General features: G+C 36.7%; 1 protein-coding gene across 1 annotated transcript in view; it reads right to left on the reverse strand.

The window, feature by feature from the left end:
• The window catches only part of Galphao (G protein alpha o subunit), a 362,612-nt gene that overhangs the window by 26,226 nt on the left and 320,283 nt on the right, over positions 1-16,103 (reverse strand). Inside the window, exons 5-6 of the mRNA XM_081756619.1 lie at positions 9,179-9,307; positions 5,499-5,628 (exon numbers count right to left, since the gene is read on the reverse strand). Of these exons, the coding sequence (XP_081612745.1) occupies positions 5,499-5,628; positions 9,179-9,307 (259 nt within the window). The remainder of the gene's footprint in view (positions 1-5,498; positions 5,629-9,178; positions 9,308-16,103) is intronic.

The raw sequence follows: 16,103 nt of genomic DNA on the forward strand, positions 1-16,103 counted from the left end.
TGTACCAGATCTTGAAACCCTGCAGTAACGAATAACCACAGTCGTTGCATCGATCCCTCCAGTGATGTTGGCTAATGTGTGGATGGAAATTGAATATCGCCTAGATGTGCTACATGCTACCAAGGGTGCTCATGTGGAAATGTACTGATGTGACCAAAACTTTTATAGTTTGTAAACAATTCAACACCAGTTTCATATTTCTATCTTATTTCTAGCCTGAGTTATCAATTTCTGTAATCTATTAAAATATGTAAAATTATTCCTAAAATTAAACTAAATTTACAGAAAAGTCGGAATTTCGGAATGGAGTGTTCAAACCCCTAGGACCAGGCCCGTATTTATATATTGTGCGCTCCTATGCTCTAAATAATTTTCCGCCCCCCCCCCCACACAAAGTTAAGTCTAAAACAAGTAAATAAGCCGTGATTTTGCAAACATATCAGCTTTTGTTGAGTAGCAGTTTACGTATTACAAGTTACAAAAGTTACAACGTAATTATAAATGGCCTAACTCTCTCAATGATAATCATGATGTGGTAAACCCATGGCAGTTTGACATTGTCTTCCATGGGATGATGATGACATACTAAAGGCGGGAGCTACAGCTTAACTTGGGATCCGAGCCACTTGTGTCCCCACCGGGAATCGAACCCGGGACCCCTTGATTCAAGGCAACAAACTTTACCACTCATCCATTGGGGTCACATTCTCTCAATACTGGCATGTAATTTATTCATGTAGGTTTTAATTTACTGCCCGGAGAAAATGCATTCTATTAATTCTTAATCAACGGTTATGTCATTTTTATATTTCATAATTTCACTTTAAAAATGAATTTCTTAAAAAATTATTCTTATCATTGTAATAGTAAAATATGGAATTTAAAAACTAGGCAGTGTTTCTTAAATTGTTTATTTTGAACTTATCACGTATAATGAGTTTAGTAAAAAAAAAAAAAAAATATAAAACTTTATATGTAAAAATTATGTTAGTTTATATAATGAGTATGGATTCTTTCATATGTTTTTAAGCTACTCGAACGAATAAGAGAAACTCTTCCCAAAGTATTTGCAAATAAACTTTTTCTCCTGTATGCATTTTCTTTTCTCGTTTTAGATTACTTGAATAATAAAAGAAACTTCCCAAAGTATTTACAAAAAAAAAAAAAAAAAAAAAAAAAAATTGCGTATGCGTTTTTTCATGCTGTTAGATTATCTACATAAAATAAAATGAAAAACTCTACCCAAAGTATTTGCAAAGAAACAGTTCTCTCCTGTGTATGCGTTTTCTTTTCTATTGAAAACGACAAACAGACCTATTATTGTTGAATTCACAGTTTTCAAGATCGCTAAGTTTAACGGTATCAGTTTTCATGTTCAAGTTCATCCTCACCCCCTTGAAGTGGACTAAGCGGTTAGCGCACGCGCCTTTGGCGTGGGAGACCCAGGTTCGATTCCCGGCTGGAGTTCATGTGGTTCGGATTCCACGTTAATCAGTAGGTCCATGTCTCATATAGCCTCGCTGCTGAAAGGGACGCTAAACTAAAAATCAAATCAATTAAATCAAACCCCTTGAAGTGGAGATGGGAGAGGATGATTTTTTAAAAATAATCAGATAATCTAGCTAATTAGTAACAAGTGTAATTAGAGCAAATTAAACACATTAACATATTTTCTCGCGCTTGCGCGGGACTCTGCTGGTTGCTAGTTTTAAATATTACATTATTGTAAATCTTTTAAAAAAAAATCCAAAATTTTGCCGCTCTCTAACTTCTGCCGCCCTGTGCTCGAGCACAGAATAACACTTACCTAAATACAGGCCTGCCCAGGACTCAGTGCGAAACGTAAAATAACAATTCTAATTCTACCTGTGTTAACTTTTCACTATCTCAGGGAAGCATGATACATATCTGAACCTATCACTAGCTGATTCTTTGGCGGCAAATGGGTGTGGCAGACTATGGAACGTGTGCTTTTTAAAATTATGAGAAAGGAGATACCGTTTACGAATACAAGACAACTTCTTTACATCTTTCTCGTGCATATATGTATATATATTTCATATACGTTCAGTACAACGGAGGGCTGGGGTGAGGAGGATGTCATATGCTCCTGCTAGTCGTCTCACCTTAGCACAAAACTCCTCTTTAGCTGTTTACGAATGGATCGCAAAGACAAAGCGGTTGTCATGACTACAACACGTATTTGTCTCGCATCACGATGTGACGTCACACACTTTGGTTGCTATTAGGGCTATAATACAGCTAGGCGCCACTTACGAGAGCCAATATGAGGTCTTGAAATAAAGATGAAGAAGAAGAAAGTATGTGTTCATCTATCTACATAGGCCCTATAATATTGCGTTTACAATGTTGTTGATTCCATGTTTTGAAAGCAGTTACATGCTATAAAACAAGTAGTAAGAATTGCTGCTAAAATAAGGAAAACAAAACTATCATTTTTTGCCTATCTCTTCATCAAACTACTGACAATACTCGTACAACTATGACGTTAACAGATATTCAAACCCGGGACCACAGGAATCAAAGATGTTAGGAACAGGCTTATTAGAAGTGTAATAGATTAGGAACAGACCTATCAAATGTAAGAGATTAGAAACAGACCTATCGGTTATGTAAGAGATTAGGAACAGACCTATCTGAAATGTAAGAGATTAGAAACAAACCTATCACAAATGTAAGAGATTAGAAACAGACCTATCGGATATGTAAGAGATTAGGAACAAGCTTATCAGAAATGTAAGAGATTAGAAACAGGCCTATCAAAAATGTGCGAGATTAGAAAGAGACCTGCCAGAACTGTAATAGATTAGAACAGATCTATCAGAAATGTATGAGACTAGAAACAGACTTATCAGAAATGTAAAAGATTAGAAACAGACCTATCAGATATGTAAGAGATTAGGAACAGACCGATCAGAACTGTAAGAGATTAAGAACAAACGTATCAGAACTGTAAGATATTCGGAACAAACCTATAAAAATGTATGAGATTAGAAACAGACCTATCAGAAATGTATGAGGTCAAAAACAGATTTACCAGAAATGTACGAGATTAGGGACAGATCTACCAGAACTGTAAGAGATTAGGTACAGATCTATCAGAAATGTAAGAAATTAGGAACAGACCTATCAGAAATGTAAAATTATAATATATTTAGTAGACAAGACATCGATTTGTAATAAATTCTGAAAGTTTGCAAGTAACAAATTAGTTTATGTTTCTTCTTCTTCTCAAGATTTTAAACATTGGAGAATTGTTTTTTTTTTTTTTTTTTTTTTTTTAATACATATCCTACTGAGATGAAACTGAACTTTCAGTTTAACGTTTCACCCATATGCTTTGAGAGATAAAAAAGAAGGATAAATGTTGCTAGTGAAACAATTGATGCAACCATAGTCACAGAAAAGCAACTAAAAAAAGACCAGGGCAATAATAATAATAATAATAATAATAATAATAATAATAATAATAATAATAATAATAATAATAATAATAATAATAAGAAGAAGAAGAAGAAGAAGAAGAAGAAGGGCAGAACCGAAGTAAAAGTTATATTTCTCTACTTCAGAGCGACTATGCTTTATAAATATTTGTTTACAACTGTTATGAATCTACTTTTTTTAAAAAAAAAAAAGTGTACAATACTTAGAATATTTTTGAAATAAACGGGATTAGTGTTCTTGCTCCACAATTGGGAAATCTTGGGTTCGAAAACTCCGGTACGGGCATCTTGACTTGAGATTTTTGCTCAATTTTTAATGTCTCAGTATGCGAACATCTTTATATAGATTCGGAAACACTTCCTTTCGAAATTAATTCTTTTTCCTTCATGTTCATTATCAGTGCAAATTGGCTTCTGTACACTAACTATTTTGTAATGAAAAACAAAAATACTTGGAACTTTGTTAATGAAGAATACCAATACTCACAAGCACTGAAGGGTTTAGGCATGCTCAGAACTGCAGGTTAAGTTTTGAGAGTGGTCTTCTTTAATTTTGAAAAAGCTCTTTTGTTAATTTTTACATTTTTACTCTATTTAATTTTTAATCTATTTTACTCTATTTACTCTAGCCTGAGGAAGAAAATAACATATTTGCGGAAGATACTGAAGAGTGAAACGAGCTTCGTAAGGTACCTAAGAGAAGGACCAAAGTGAGAATAGTCAGAGGAACAAACTGACATTGATTGATTGATTTTGAATTTTACGTCCCGTTCAGCAGCGAGGCTATATGAGACGTGGACCTACTGATTAACGTGGAATCCGAACCACATGAGCTCCCGCCGGGAATCGAACCCGGGTCTCCCGCGCCAAAGGCGCGTACGCTAACCGCTTAGCCACGGAGGAGCTCCACAAACTGACATAGTTGTTGAAGACGCCAAAGAAGAAATACAGGTGCAAGAAAGAAGTTAAAGGATTCCGAATGGCACACAAAGGAAGGACCAAAGAAGAAATAAAGAAGCATGTGGAAGGACTTCGAATGGTACATAATGGAAAGACCAAAGGGAGGATAGCCTGAGGAAGAAACTCACACAGCTGTTGAAGGCCTCCAAGAACAAATAAATAAGGAAGATGTGAAAGGATATTCGAATGGTACATAAGGTAAGGACCAAAGAGAAATAGCCTTAGGAAGACACTGGCATAGCTGCTGAAGACACCGAAAATGAAATAGAGAAGCAAGCAAGATGTAAAAGAACCTCCGAAAGGGACACAGAAAGAATAGTCTGAGGTATATAGGTGCGAAAGGTACCAAAGAAGAGAGAAAGGAGCTCCGGATGGCATAAGGGAAGGACCAAAAAACTGACATATCTGTTGAAGACATCAAATAAGAAATAAAGAAGTAAGTGAAAGGACTTCTTTATAGGATAGACTTAGGAAAACACTGATATAGGTGCCGAAGGCATCGAAAATGAAATAAAAAAGCAAGCAAGATGTAAAATAATCTCCCAATGGTACATAACGGAAGGGACAGAGAAAGAGTAAGCTGAGGTACATAGCTGTGAAAGGTACCAAAGAAGAAAGGAAGGAGCTCCAGATGATAAGTAAGGGGAGGACCAAATGGAGGATGGTCTGGGAAAGAAACTGACACAGCTGTTTAAGACACCAAGGAGGAAATGAAGAAACAAGAAAGAAGTGAAAGGATTCTGAATGATATAGTACATAAGGGAAGAACCAAAGAAAGGATAGGTTGAAAAAGACACCGAAAAAGACACCAATGATAAAATGTAGTAAGAATTGTGTGTTTTTATTGTCTATAATTATTCATTTAGTTGTTAATGGAACATACAAAAAAAAAAAAAAAAAAAAAAAACACACCTGACTGAGGCTCCGTAATTCGGTAAATAATACTGGTATAAAGAACGTGACATATTGTTAGTAAACGTGATAGGTTAAAAATCTTACTTAATCATGGCAACGGGGAAACCTAACCTAAGGACGTAGGAGTTTGTTTACCAACCTGAAACATGTCTTTCTTACCGTAGTCTCATCCTCGTGAAGCACTTGATCGTACTCCGACATGGCAACGCAGAAGATAATAGCGGTTACGTCTTCGAAGCAGTGGATCCATTTCTTCCTCTCCGACCTCTGACCTCCAACGTCAAATAACCTGCAAATACAATAATATTTGCATCAGTACATAATAGAAAGCGTAAGGTTCAGTTGAGTAAAAACAGCAACATAACCTTGCTAAGTGTGCTTTATTTGATTTAAACCTAGTTAAACCTAGCAACATAGTTAATCAACTGTCTCATTATTTACTTAGTAATAGCTCAAGTACATACTGCGTCTCCTTATTTACTTACTTATGGCTCAAGTACACACTGCATTTGCAACATAGCTAATCAACTGTCTCCTTATTTACTTATTATGGCTCAAATACACACTGCATTTGCAACATAGCTAATCAACTGTCTCATTATTTACTTACTTATGGCTCAAGTACACAGGCATTTGCAACATAGCTAATCAACTGTCTCCTTATTTACTTATTATGGCTCAAATACACACTGCATTTGCAACATAGCTAATCAACTGTCTGATTATTTACTTACTTATGGCTCAAGTACACACTGCATTTGCAACAGTTACCAATCGTCTCATTATTTACTTACTTATGGAGGTTTGTTATATGTATTTTTTTCTAATAGTAATTAGTAGACACAAGGTGAACTAAAAGATGGGCAAAAGTTTGAACACATTCGTTGATAAAATTTTCAGTGCTTTTTTATTTATTATTGTATACAATAAAATTAATTCTAAATGCAATACTTGTCTGTCAAATTTATGTTAGTAAATATAATACTGTACATGAAATACTATACTGTAATTGACAATAATTCTGAATAGTCTGTAACAACAATAATTCTGAATAGGTTGTAAAGAACGTAGGATGCAGTACAGGCTCCAGAGTTCTACAAGAGGGGAAGTTAATACCGACAGTAAGACGGAACTGACTTTGCCTCCACTTTCTCCCCCTCTCGGGTTTGAGCCTCCATATTCATTTTGAAGGCATTCTTTCAATGTCAGGCTCAAATATTACAGGAAAGATGACCACGAATTTGTCATTGCATAATGTTGGAGTTTTATTGAAACTTAATTTTGAGTATTTCATTAAGAATTGAAGCTATTCAAGAAGTGGAAAAGAATTAACGTTGCCAACATTGCTCAAATTCCTTCCATTTGAATTCTTAAATCGATTATGTAAAAATCATTCGATTACATACCCATTAAACACGTTGATTATGGAACTCAACAGTGATACTCTCAGTAAAAATTAAACGTTAGTTATCATGGAACTCACCAGTGATATCCTCAGTAAAAACTAAAGGTTGGCTGTTATGGAACTCACTAGTGATACCTTCAGTAAAAACTAAACGTTGGTTATCATGGAACTCACTAGTGATACCCTCAGTAAAAACTAAACGTTGGCTATCATGGAACTCACTAGTGATACCCTCAGTAAAAACTAAACGTTGGCTATCATGGAACTCACTAGTGATACCCTCAGTAAAAACTAAACGTTGGTTATCATAGAACTCACTAGTGATACCCTCAGAAAAAAAACAACTAAGCGTTGGTTATCATAGAACTCACTAGTGATACTCTCAGAAAAAACTAAGCGTTGGCTATCAGGGAATTTGCCAATGATATCTTCAGTAAAAATTAAACGTTAGTTATCATGGAACTCACCAGTGATATCTTCAGTAAAAACTAAAGGTTGGCTGTTATGGAACTCACTAGTGATACCTTCAGTAAAAACTAAACGTTGGTTATCATGGAACTCACTAGTGATACCCTCAGTAAAAACTAAACGTTGGCTATCATGGAACTCACTAGTGATACCCTCAGTAAAAACTAAACGTTGGCTATCATGGAACTCACTAGTGATACCCTCAGTAAAACTAAACGTTGGCTGTTATGCAACTCACTAGTGACACCCTCAGTAAAAACTAAACGTTGGCTATCATGGAACTCACTAGTGATACCCTCAGTAAAAACTAAACGTTGGCTATCATGGAACTCACTAGTGATATCCTCAGTAAAAACTAAACGTTGGCTATCATGGAACTCACTAGTGATACCCTCAGTAAAAACTAAACGTTGGCTATCATGGAACTCACTAGTGATACCCTCAGTAAAAACTAAACGTTGGTTATCATAGAACTCACTAGTGATACCCTCAGAAAAAACAACTAAGCGTTGGTTATCATAGAACTCACTAGTGATACTCTTAGAAAAAACTAAGCGTTGGCTATCAGGGAATTTGCCAATGATATCTTCAGTAAAAATTAAACGTTAGTTATCATGGAACTCACCAGTGATATCCTCAGTAAAAACTAAAGGTTGGCTGTTATGGAACTCACTAGTGATACCTTCAGTAAAAACTAAACGTTGGTTATCATGGAACTCACTAGTGATATCCTCAGTAAAAACTAAACGTTGGCTATCATGGAACTCACTAGTGATACCCTCAGTAAAAACTAAACGTTGGCTATCATGGAATTCACTAGTGATACCCTCAGTAAAAACTAAACGTTGGTTATCATAGAACTCACTAGTGATACCCTCAGAAAAAAACAACTAAGCGTTGGTTATCATAGAACTCACTAGTGATACTCTCAGAAAAAACTAAGCGTTGGCTCTCAGGGAATTTACCAATGATATCTTCAGTAAAAATTAAACGTTAGTTATCATGGAACTCACCAGTGATATCCTCAGTAAAAACTAAAGGTTGGCTGTTATGGAACTCACTAGTGATACCTTCAGTAAAAACTAAACGTTGGCTATCATGGAACTCACTAGTGATACCCTCAGTAAAAACTAAGCGTTGGCTCTCAGGGAATTTACCAATATCTTCAGTAAAAATTAAACGTTAGTTATCATGGAACTCACCAGTGATATCCTCAGTAAAAACTAAAGGTTGGCTGTTATGGAACTCACTAGTGATACCTTCAGTAAAAACTAAACGTTGGTTATCATGGAACTCACTAGTGATACCCTCAGTAAAAACTAAACGTTGGCTATCATGGAACTCACTAGTGATACCCTCAGTAAAAACTAAATGTTGGCTATCATGGAACTCACTAGTGATACCCTCAGTAAAAACTAAACGTTGGTTATCATAGAACTCACTAGTGATACCCTCAGAAAAAAAACAACTAAGCGTTGGTTATCATAAAACTCACAAGTGATACTCTCAGAAAAAACTAAGCGTTGGCTCTCAGGGAATTTACCAATATCTTCAGTAAAAATTAAACGTTAGTTATCATGGAACTCACCAGTGATATCCTCAGTAAAAACTAAAGGTTGGCTGTTATGGAACTCACTAGTGATACCCTCAGTAAAAACTAAACGTTGGTTATCATAGAACTCACCAGTGATATCCTCAGTAAAAACTAAACCTTGGTTATCTTGGAATTCACCAGTGATACACTCAGTAAAAACTAAACGTTGAGTGTTTAGACTTAAGCCAAATCATTATGTTACTGTCGTAGGAACTGAAATGAGTCGTAATCCGCGGACTGCCTGTAATTTTATTAATATTATATATAAAGTTATTTACTCACTCAAGTATGTATTCAGTTATTATTATTTTAAAAAGGCAGCAATTGAATTAAACGATAGGAAGAAAATAAATGTAAAGTAAAACAACTTACTTAAAATTTAAATTTTTAAATGAGAAATGAACTTCCACGATGCCAGTAGTTTTCACTCGCGTCCGCAAGATATCCTGCTCTGTTGGTTGATAGTCCTTGGCACCCAGTCGATCCAAATCGTCTAAAAAGCTGCAAAGAAAAACATGAAATGTTAAAACCCAAATTGGAATACATTTTATACATATTAATATGTAGAGAAGTCTATGCCAAATATAATATTCTAAATAATCATAATGTTTTTGATGTTATTAAACTTCTTTTATAGGAGAACTATTAAAAGACGTTGTTTACAAATTTTCTCAGTTGTTCTGTTGTACTGTGTACAGTTAAAATATCCTCTCTACACTAGTGATGGAAACACGTGGGAAAAATTCCATTTCGTTGGATTTTTTGAGATAATTTTTTCAGGTAGATAACGGGAATTTTCGTTTAAATGTCAATACATATGGGATATCTCACGAAATTCACAAACACCAACGAAATTTCTTTAGCCGTGTTAATCTCGTGTTCCATGAGTCGCTCGTCCCAGGTTCGATTCCCGGTGGGGACACTCGGTCGAAAAAGTGTAACAACTTTTTCAGGCTAGCCATCTTGAAAGAGGTTTTTTCCTGGGTTTATCTCATTCACACCAGGCAAATACTGAGATGGTACCTAACAATGGTCCAAGGCTTCCTCCTTTCTTCCCTTTCATTGGTTTTACTCCAGTAAGGAAAAAGGAAGAGGAACAAAGAAAAAAAAAGAAGTTAAATACGGTACCAAGCGAGAAACCGTCAACTGAAATAACTAAAGAACAAAAGTTTTTGAAAATTTTTGCTTCAATAGAAGGTGATACTGTTCACTCAGATATTGAAAGTTTTCCATATGGAGTACGAACTTTTGTTAATTAGTTATTATAGCATGGGAAATTAGGGCAAAATGGGAATTTGTGTATCTCAAGGTGGGATTTTTATACCGCCTGAAATTGGCATCACTGTTGTACACTCGTTTGGATTTGTTCTTCCGTACAGTGTGATGTTAAAATACAGGTCAATTCAAAATGAATGATATGAAATGAAAACTCATCTATGACAGCTGTAATGAATTTTTTTATGAAAATATCGATGTAACAAAAAAGAAACAAGAAACTCTCGTTTTTTTTTTAAAAGTACTGATACCTAATTACAATGTTCGATGCAGCTCCATTTTCCCAACACTTTATTGCTGACTGCTAGCCGTTCCTTGTACAGCAGTCTGTCTCCTTAAACAGTTTCACCCACCTAAGATGTTGTATGCCGGTGTTGTGGTTGTTCATCAAATTTTGTCTTGAAATGTCTCTGAACATCGAGCACAGAGTAAACTTTCCCTATCACCAGGGCCGGATTAACCCATCTCGAAGTCCGGGGCTAGAGAAAATGTGTGACAACCCAAAAATCTGTCCATCACCTAACACATTTCTGTGAAAGTACAGTAGGAAAGTTAAGGAAATATGTTTCATATTTTTGGTCACATTTTATTTTATGAAGACGATTGTATCTTCATGATTCTTTTTAGATAGGCAATTAAGATTTTGATCAGAGTGGAGGCCCGGGGCTATAGCCCCCCTAAGCTCCCCTTAATCCGGGCCTGTCTATCACTCATGGAGCCATTTTGCATATACTACCAGCACACTAGAAGGCAATTTCGGAAACGGCGAATTCTCCAGTGTTGCCAAATGAAACATGGAATTTACCTTTCATGTAATCGGGATTTTGTGAATAAATTCTTAACTACAGTCACATTAATTAACTTTCCTTTCTGTATCATTCATTTTGAGTTGCGCTAAACAAAATTAAGTTTTATTTAATTACTTTCCATACAATACATATCATTTGTGTTAAAATATAGCTTACAGCTTTATTGAGTTCCTCAATCACACTGTGTGCTGTTCAAATATAAATATACTGTTTAGAGCCTTTTAAATTCTTTTTCCATACCGTGAGCTATTAAAATGCATTATTAATCATACAAAGAATCAAAATACGGTATACCCGTCTTTTAAAGTTACTTTTCGGTTAAAATTACAAGGATTAATATTTATAATTAAGATTAATATTTTAATATTTACTGCCATTTGTTACAATACACCTTATAAGAAACATTATAATTAATATTTTTGTTAGAGTTATGTCTTGTGTCCAGCAGTCTTATCGAGACTGAACTCATTCGTGTTTCATTCAGAATCACTGAATGAAACAAACATGCTAACGCATTTTCACATCAAGTTTCATCACCGACCAGGCCTTCTTGCTGAAAATTTCGTCAGGGGAAGGAAGGTGGGTCAAGATGTGAAGGGGTTGCACTGGAACACTATTTTGATGTGTATATATATTCGGTTTATTTTGACTTGTAGAATAATGCTCTGTAGTCCGTGGGCGCCATTTTTAGAACACCCTATATATATATAATTGTATACATTTCGGGTCCTCGTCTGGAGACGCGAATTGCACTATGTGGCAGCGTCGCAGGTAAAGAACACGAAAAATCTACCAATCTATCAAATAGTTACATCGATTCTTTCCGGATGGAAATTAAAGTTGTTACACGTTGACACTAGCTCTAGTTATTAGCATAACAATCGATGTATCTGCTTGGTGGATTCATAGAGCAATGTAATGGTTCTAAGTTAATCTGCGACGATGCCACATAGTGAAATTTTGATTCCATATAGCGGCTCAAGAAGGCTCTGGAGGGTGTGCCAATGTATAGGATTTTCACTTTATGTTGACCTGAAAAGTAGACTCTTCTGAAATACGTATTTTAACTTGTTTGATCGAAAAAAGGACTATTGTTCTTTTGATATTAGGTGCTAAAGAATTTAATTTATCTTAACTCCGAGGGGTCAATTTAGAAAGGACGAATCCTTTCCCCCCTTCCCGAAAGTATACTTGGAAGGAACATTGCCATGAGCCTCTCAAAAACCCTGAAGAATTAAAGCGTACATTGAAGCGTATGGATTTATTACGTTCTTGGAACCAAATATGTAGGCTACCTTATCGACCGACCATTTTGAAATAATTTTACTGCTATCACAAACTCCGAGCGATACGAAAAAATGTTCTCACGTAGTTCCACAATGTCTTTATTTTCATTCCTTCTTGCCGTTCAGTGGAATAAATCAAGTCCAAACTTTTTCTTTCTTAAGCGCGAAAGGAATTTCCTAAACGTGAATTTTACATGCTTGAGAACAGTTATCTGGAGATAATGGGAAAACTTCGTGTTTTACTTTCTTTTATAAATGTTATAATAAATGTTAATACGTGGGAAAACAGTGTATGGATTTCGTTAGTAGTTCATGCAAACAAAAGAAAGGAACGCCCGAAAAATAGAGCAAATTGAACGTTTTCCTTTCTGTTTTAGCAGCAGTGTACCCAATAAGTTTTTCTAGAGGGAGAAGAAAACGGCGGGCTTTTTTACATACTAAAATAAAAGCTAACTAAAATCTCACCGTCGTCGTTGCACGGAAACACAGAGCACTTTCGAACTACCTGTAATAACGTTTTACTCACGTTTGCGTCTGTTGTTACTTATCAACAGAGTACTGCCTCCACAAAACTACCAGAAAATTTCCAGTTGTGTAGTGTACCAGTGCGTTAAAAAAAAAAAAAAAAAAAAGCACTGGCTGTAAGAACACTAATCCCACGCAGAAAACCCACGTACACCAACTTTAGGCTAGTTGTATCACCAATTCATTTAATGCAATTACGTACAGTAACAATATTCTACTGGAGGAAAGCGATGTTACAAAGGATGATTTATCATGCCGTGATTTCTACGATATGTTCTACCAGACAGACTATTACAGTAACCTGTAATATAAGGTAAAGGCTCTCCCCATTTGGGAGGGATATATGAAGCCCAGGCTCCAAACATTCTAGACTTAAGCACATATAAGATATCGTGTGCTCAGCATTATGCCCCTGGCACCTTAACCCTTCTCCCAGTCATCAATTTTCAGAGGCTGAGTGAACCTCGGAGCGAGGGTAGACAGAAAAGAATCCTGCTCCCATCGGGATCGAACCCGAACCGCCCAGGTGATAGGTGGACGCCCTGCCGAATAATAATACAGGGGCTTGTCCGGGAAGTAGTAAGACTGATTTTTCCGGCCAAAACGTGGTGAAGGAGGAGGATGCTACTGCGCTTTTTGGGTGGTAGGGGGTCGTAGCTACCAGCGCACCAGTCGCCTTCAAGCCTTCACGGAGTGTAGATCGAGTTTAAGGTGAACCCCTTTCAAGGTGCTTTGTCAGCTCCACAATGAATCGTTTGATAGAGCAGCGTTACGCGATGAAGTTTGTATCGCTGGTCAGACTGTGAATGCTGCGTGGGAGTATTTGAAAGATTCAGGAAACGAGTCGCCCGCAACCGTCCAGCAATCGCTGGATTATGGAAGCTTCATCACGACAATGCACTGAGCCTTTGCTGACATGGACTTCCTGACCAAACATGGCATCACACAGCTTCCCGAGCCACCCTACAGCTCAGATGTCGCTCCTATAGATTTCTTTCCCTTCCCCTGACTGAGAAGGGTAATGAAAGGACGGCACCACGGCTCGGTCCAGGCCATCCAAGAGGTCGTAACGAGGGAGCTAAAGAGCATTTCAGTTTCTGCGTTTCAGGGAGCCTTCAGTGATTGGCAGAATCGCTGGAAACGCCGTGTTGATGCAGAAGTGGCATATTTTGAAAACTTAACTCGATGTGTCAAAATTGTGAATAATTAAACAAAAATCAGTCCTACTACTTCCCGAATAAACTCTGTGTAACAGAGAAGGGCATAGTGCTTGAAATGTTATACCAGAAGTGCTCATAAGGAGGGTCATGACGCAACTTATTTTGAGGGGGCGAGGATGCCAGTAGAAAAATTTAGAGAAGTACATCACTGATTATGGGTTGGAGGATTGGCACCCCCTGCTATTGCCTGAAATACATGATGGGAGCATATTGGCACGTCAAAACGCGGTTATTTCTCCTCATTTTAGAGTTAAATAATTTTAGAAATAACTTACTTAAGCTACGGTGTAACATAGTTATGAAAAAAAAATATTCAAGTCAATTTTGGATAAGTAAATACTTCTTTGTAAATCCATGTAATTAGATCTGGGTCACAACCTGTCACAAATGATAATATTTATTTAATATTCGAATGAAATGAAATGTTTAAGTTTTACGTCTCACGGTTATACCGACTAGGCTAAAGGAGACGGCGTTGATGAGAAATGAATGAAATGGTGGAGTGAAGAAAGTGAGAGGAAACGAGAGAACCCCGAGGAAATTTCCCAACACGGTGTTTGTCCACCACAAAGTTTACTTGGCGCGAGCTGCGATCGAACCCAGAACCCCATGCACCGGAGGTGAAAGCTCTACCACTGAGCCACCGCTGCCCCCAATATTCGAATGGATTACATACTAAAATAATCAGGTTCAGTCAGGTTTAGATTACAAAGTAATGGTTACATAAATTACGGTGGTGTAGGCCTAGTTCTTAATAAGTAGCTATTATTAACAATTACGAAAGCATGCATTGAAACTGACATACAATATAAAATTCAACCTCAAACAAATTACAGTGTTGAGTTTGATATTAGGGCAGTAACGAAGCAAGACTGCAAAATTACAAATTATTTTACTCACTCAATTCTAAAAATTCATTGACGTGAATGATAGAGAATACTGATATATCTTTATATAACAAGGAATAAGCCTGTTCAATTATCTAGAGTTAAGCCACGATCGCTTGGATCACAAATAGATATGTTAATATTTCTAATGCGTTATTTACCTTATAATTTCAGGCAAATGATAACTAAGATTATGAACCGTCTTCGAATCTTCAAGTTAACATTTTGACGGTCTATGCTCAATGTTGTCTCTATTTCTCTGCTACCATTCTGAAATTGGAGACTTGATCCAAATGCCAAAGACGAATTGAGATTGTGATCTGGATACTTTTTCCGAAATTCTTAAGAGTTTATGTACTTTATTTTCAACTTCCTTTTACGCCTGTCTTGACCTTCTTTCATGGGCGGAGTTAGGAATTGTCTGCTGGAGGGCAGACCTTTTGGTTTGTTTCGAACCTGTGGAATACTGCTTACACAAGTGTAGAGTTAATATGAGATGAAAATGAAATGAAATTTTTGAGTTTTACGTCCCACGGTTATGCCGGTTAGGCTAAAGGAGACGGTGATGATGAGTAATGAATGAAATGGTGGAATGAAGAAAGTGGGAGGAAACGGGAGAACCCCGAGAAAACCCACGCACACGGTGTTTGTCCACCACAAAGTTCACTTGGCGGGAGCAGGGTTTGAACCCGAGACCCCTAGCACCAGAGGTGAACGCTCTACCACTGAGCCACCGCTTCCCTACATGTTGCTTTGAAATTTAGCCCTTCCCGTACACCTTTACAATCTGCCTATGAATGTAAGTAGGCGTAGTGTTTTAGGCCCGCAGGAACTGCACCACTCACCTCACTTCTACTCTCGGCCAATTTTCCAGACGAGTCGTCACTTTTAATGTTTGTTCTCGGGTATGCATGATCAGAATCCGGAGTCATCAAACATTGCACCAAGACTGACATATTATTAATCTACAAATAAATTTTCGTTAAGTCTTCATTCCGGCGAAATTAAAATACCGCTAATTTTACAGTAATTATGTGATATCTTCAAATAGATAAAAGATAATCAAAATATGAAACAAGAGCGCCCTGGAGAATATTATTTTACATGAGAAACCGTTATCACGACTCACTTATCTGCTTTCGATTTCGAGCCATTTTGAAAATCGGCATTTATTTTCGCGTTTCTAAACAGCTGAAAACGGAAAGCCACTAGGTGACTTGTGATAACGGTACCTCACGCAAAATAATATTGTCTAGGGCGCTCTTGTTCCATATTTCAATTATCTTTTATCTATT

Source organism: Thermobia domestica, chromosome 1, assembly GCF_964235325.1.
Source record: "Thermobia domestica chromosome 1, izTheDome1.hap1.1, whole genome shotgun sequence".
In the NCBI taxonomy this organism is placed as follows: Eukaryota; Metazoa; Arthropoda; class Insecta; order Zygentoma; family Lepismatidae; genus Thermobia; species Thermobia domestica.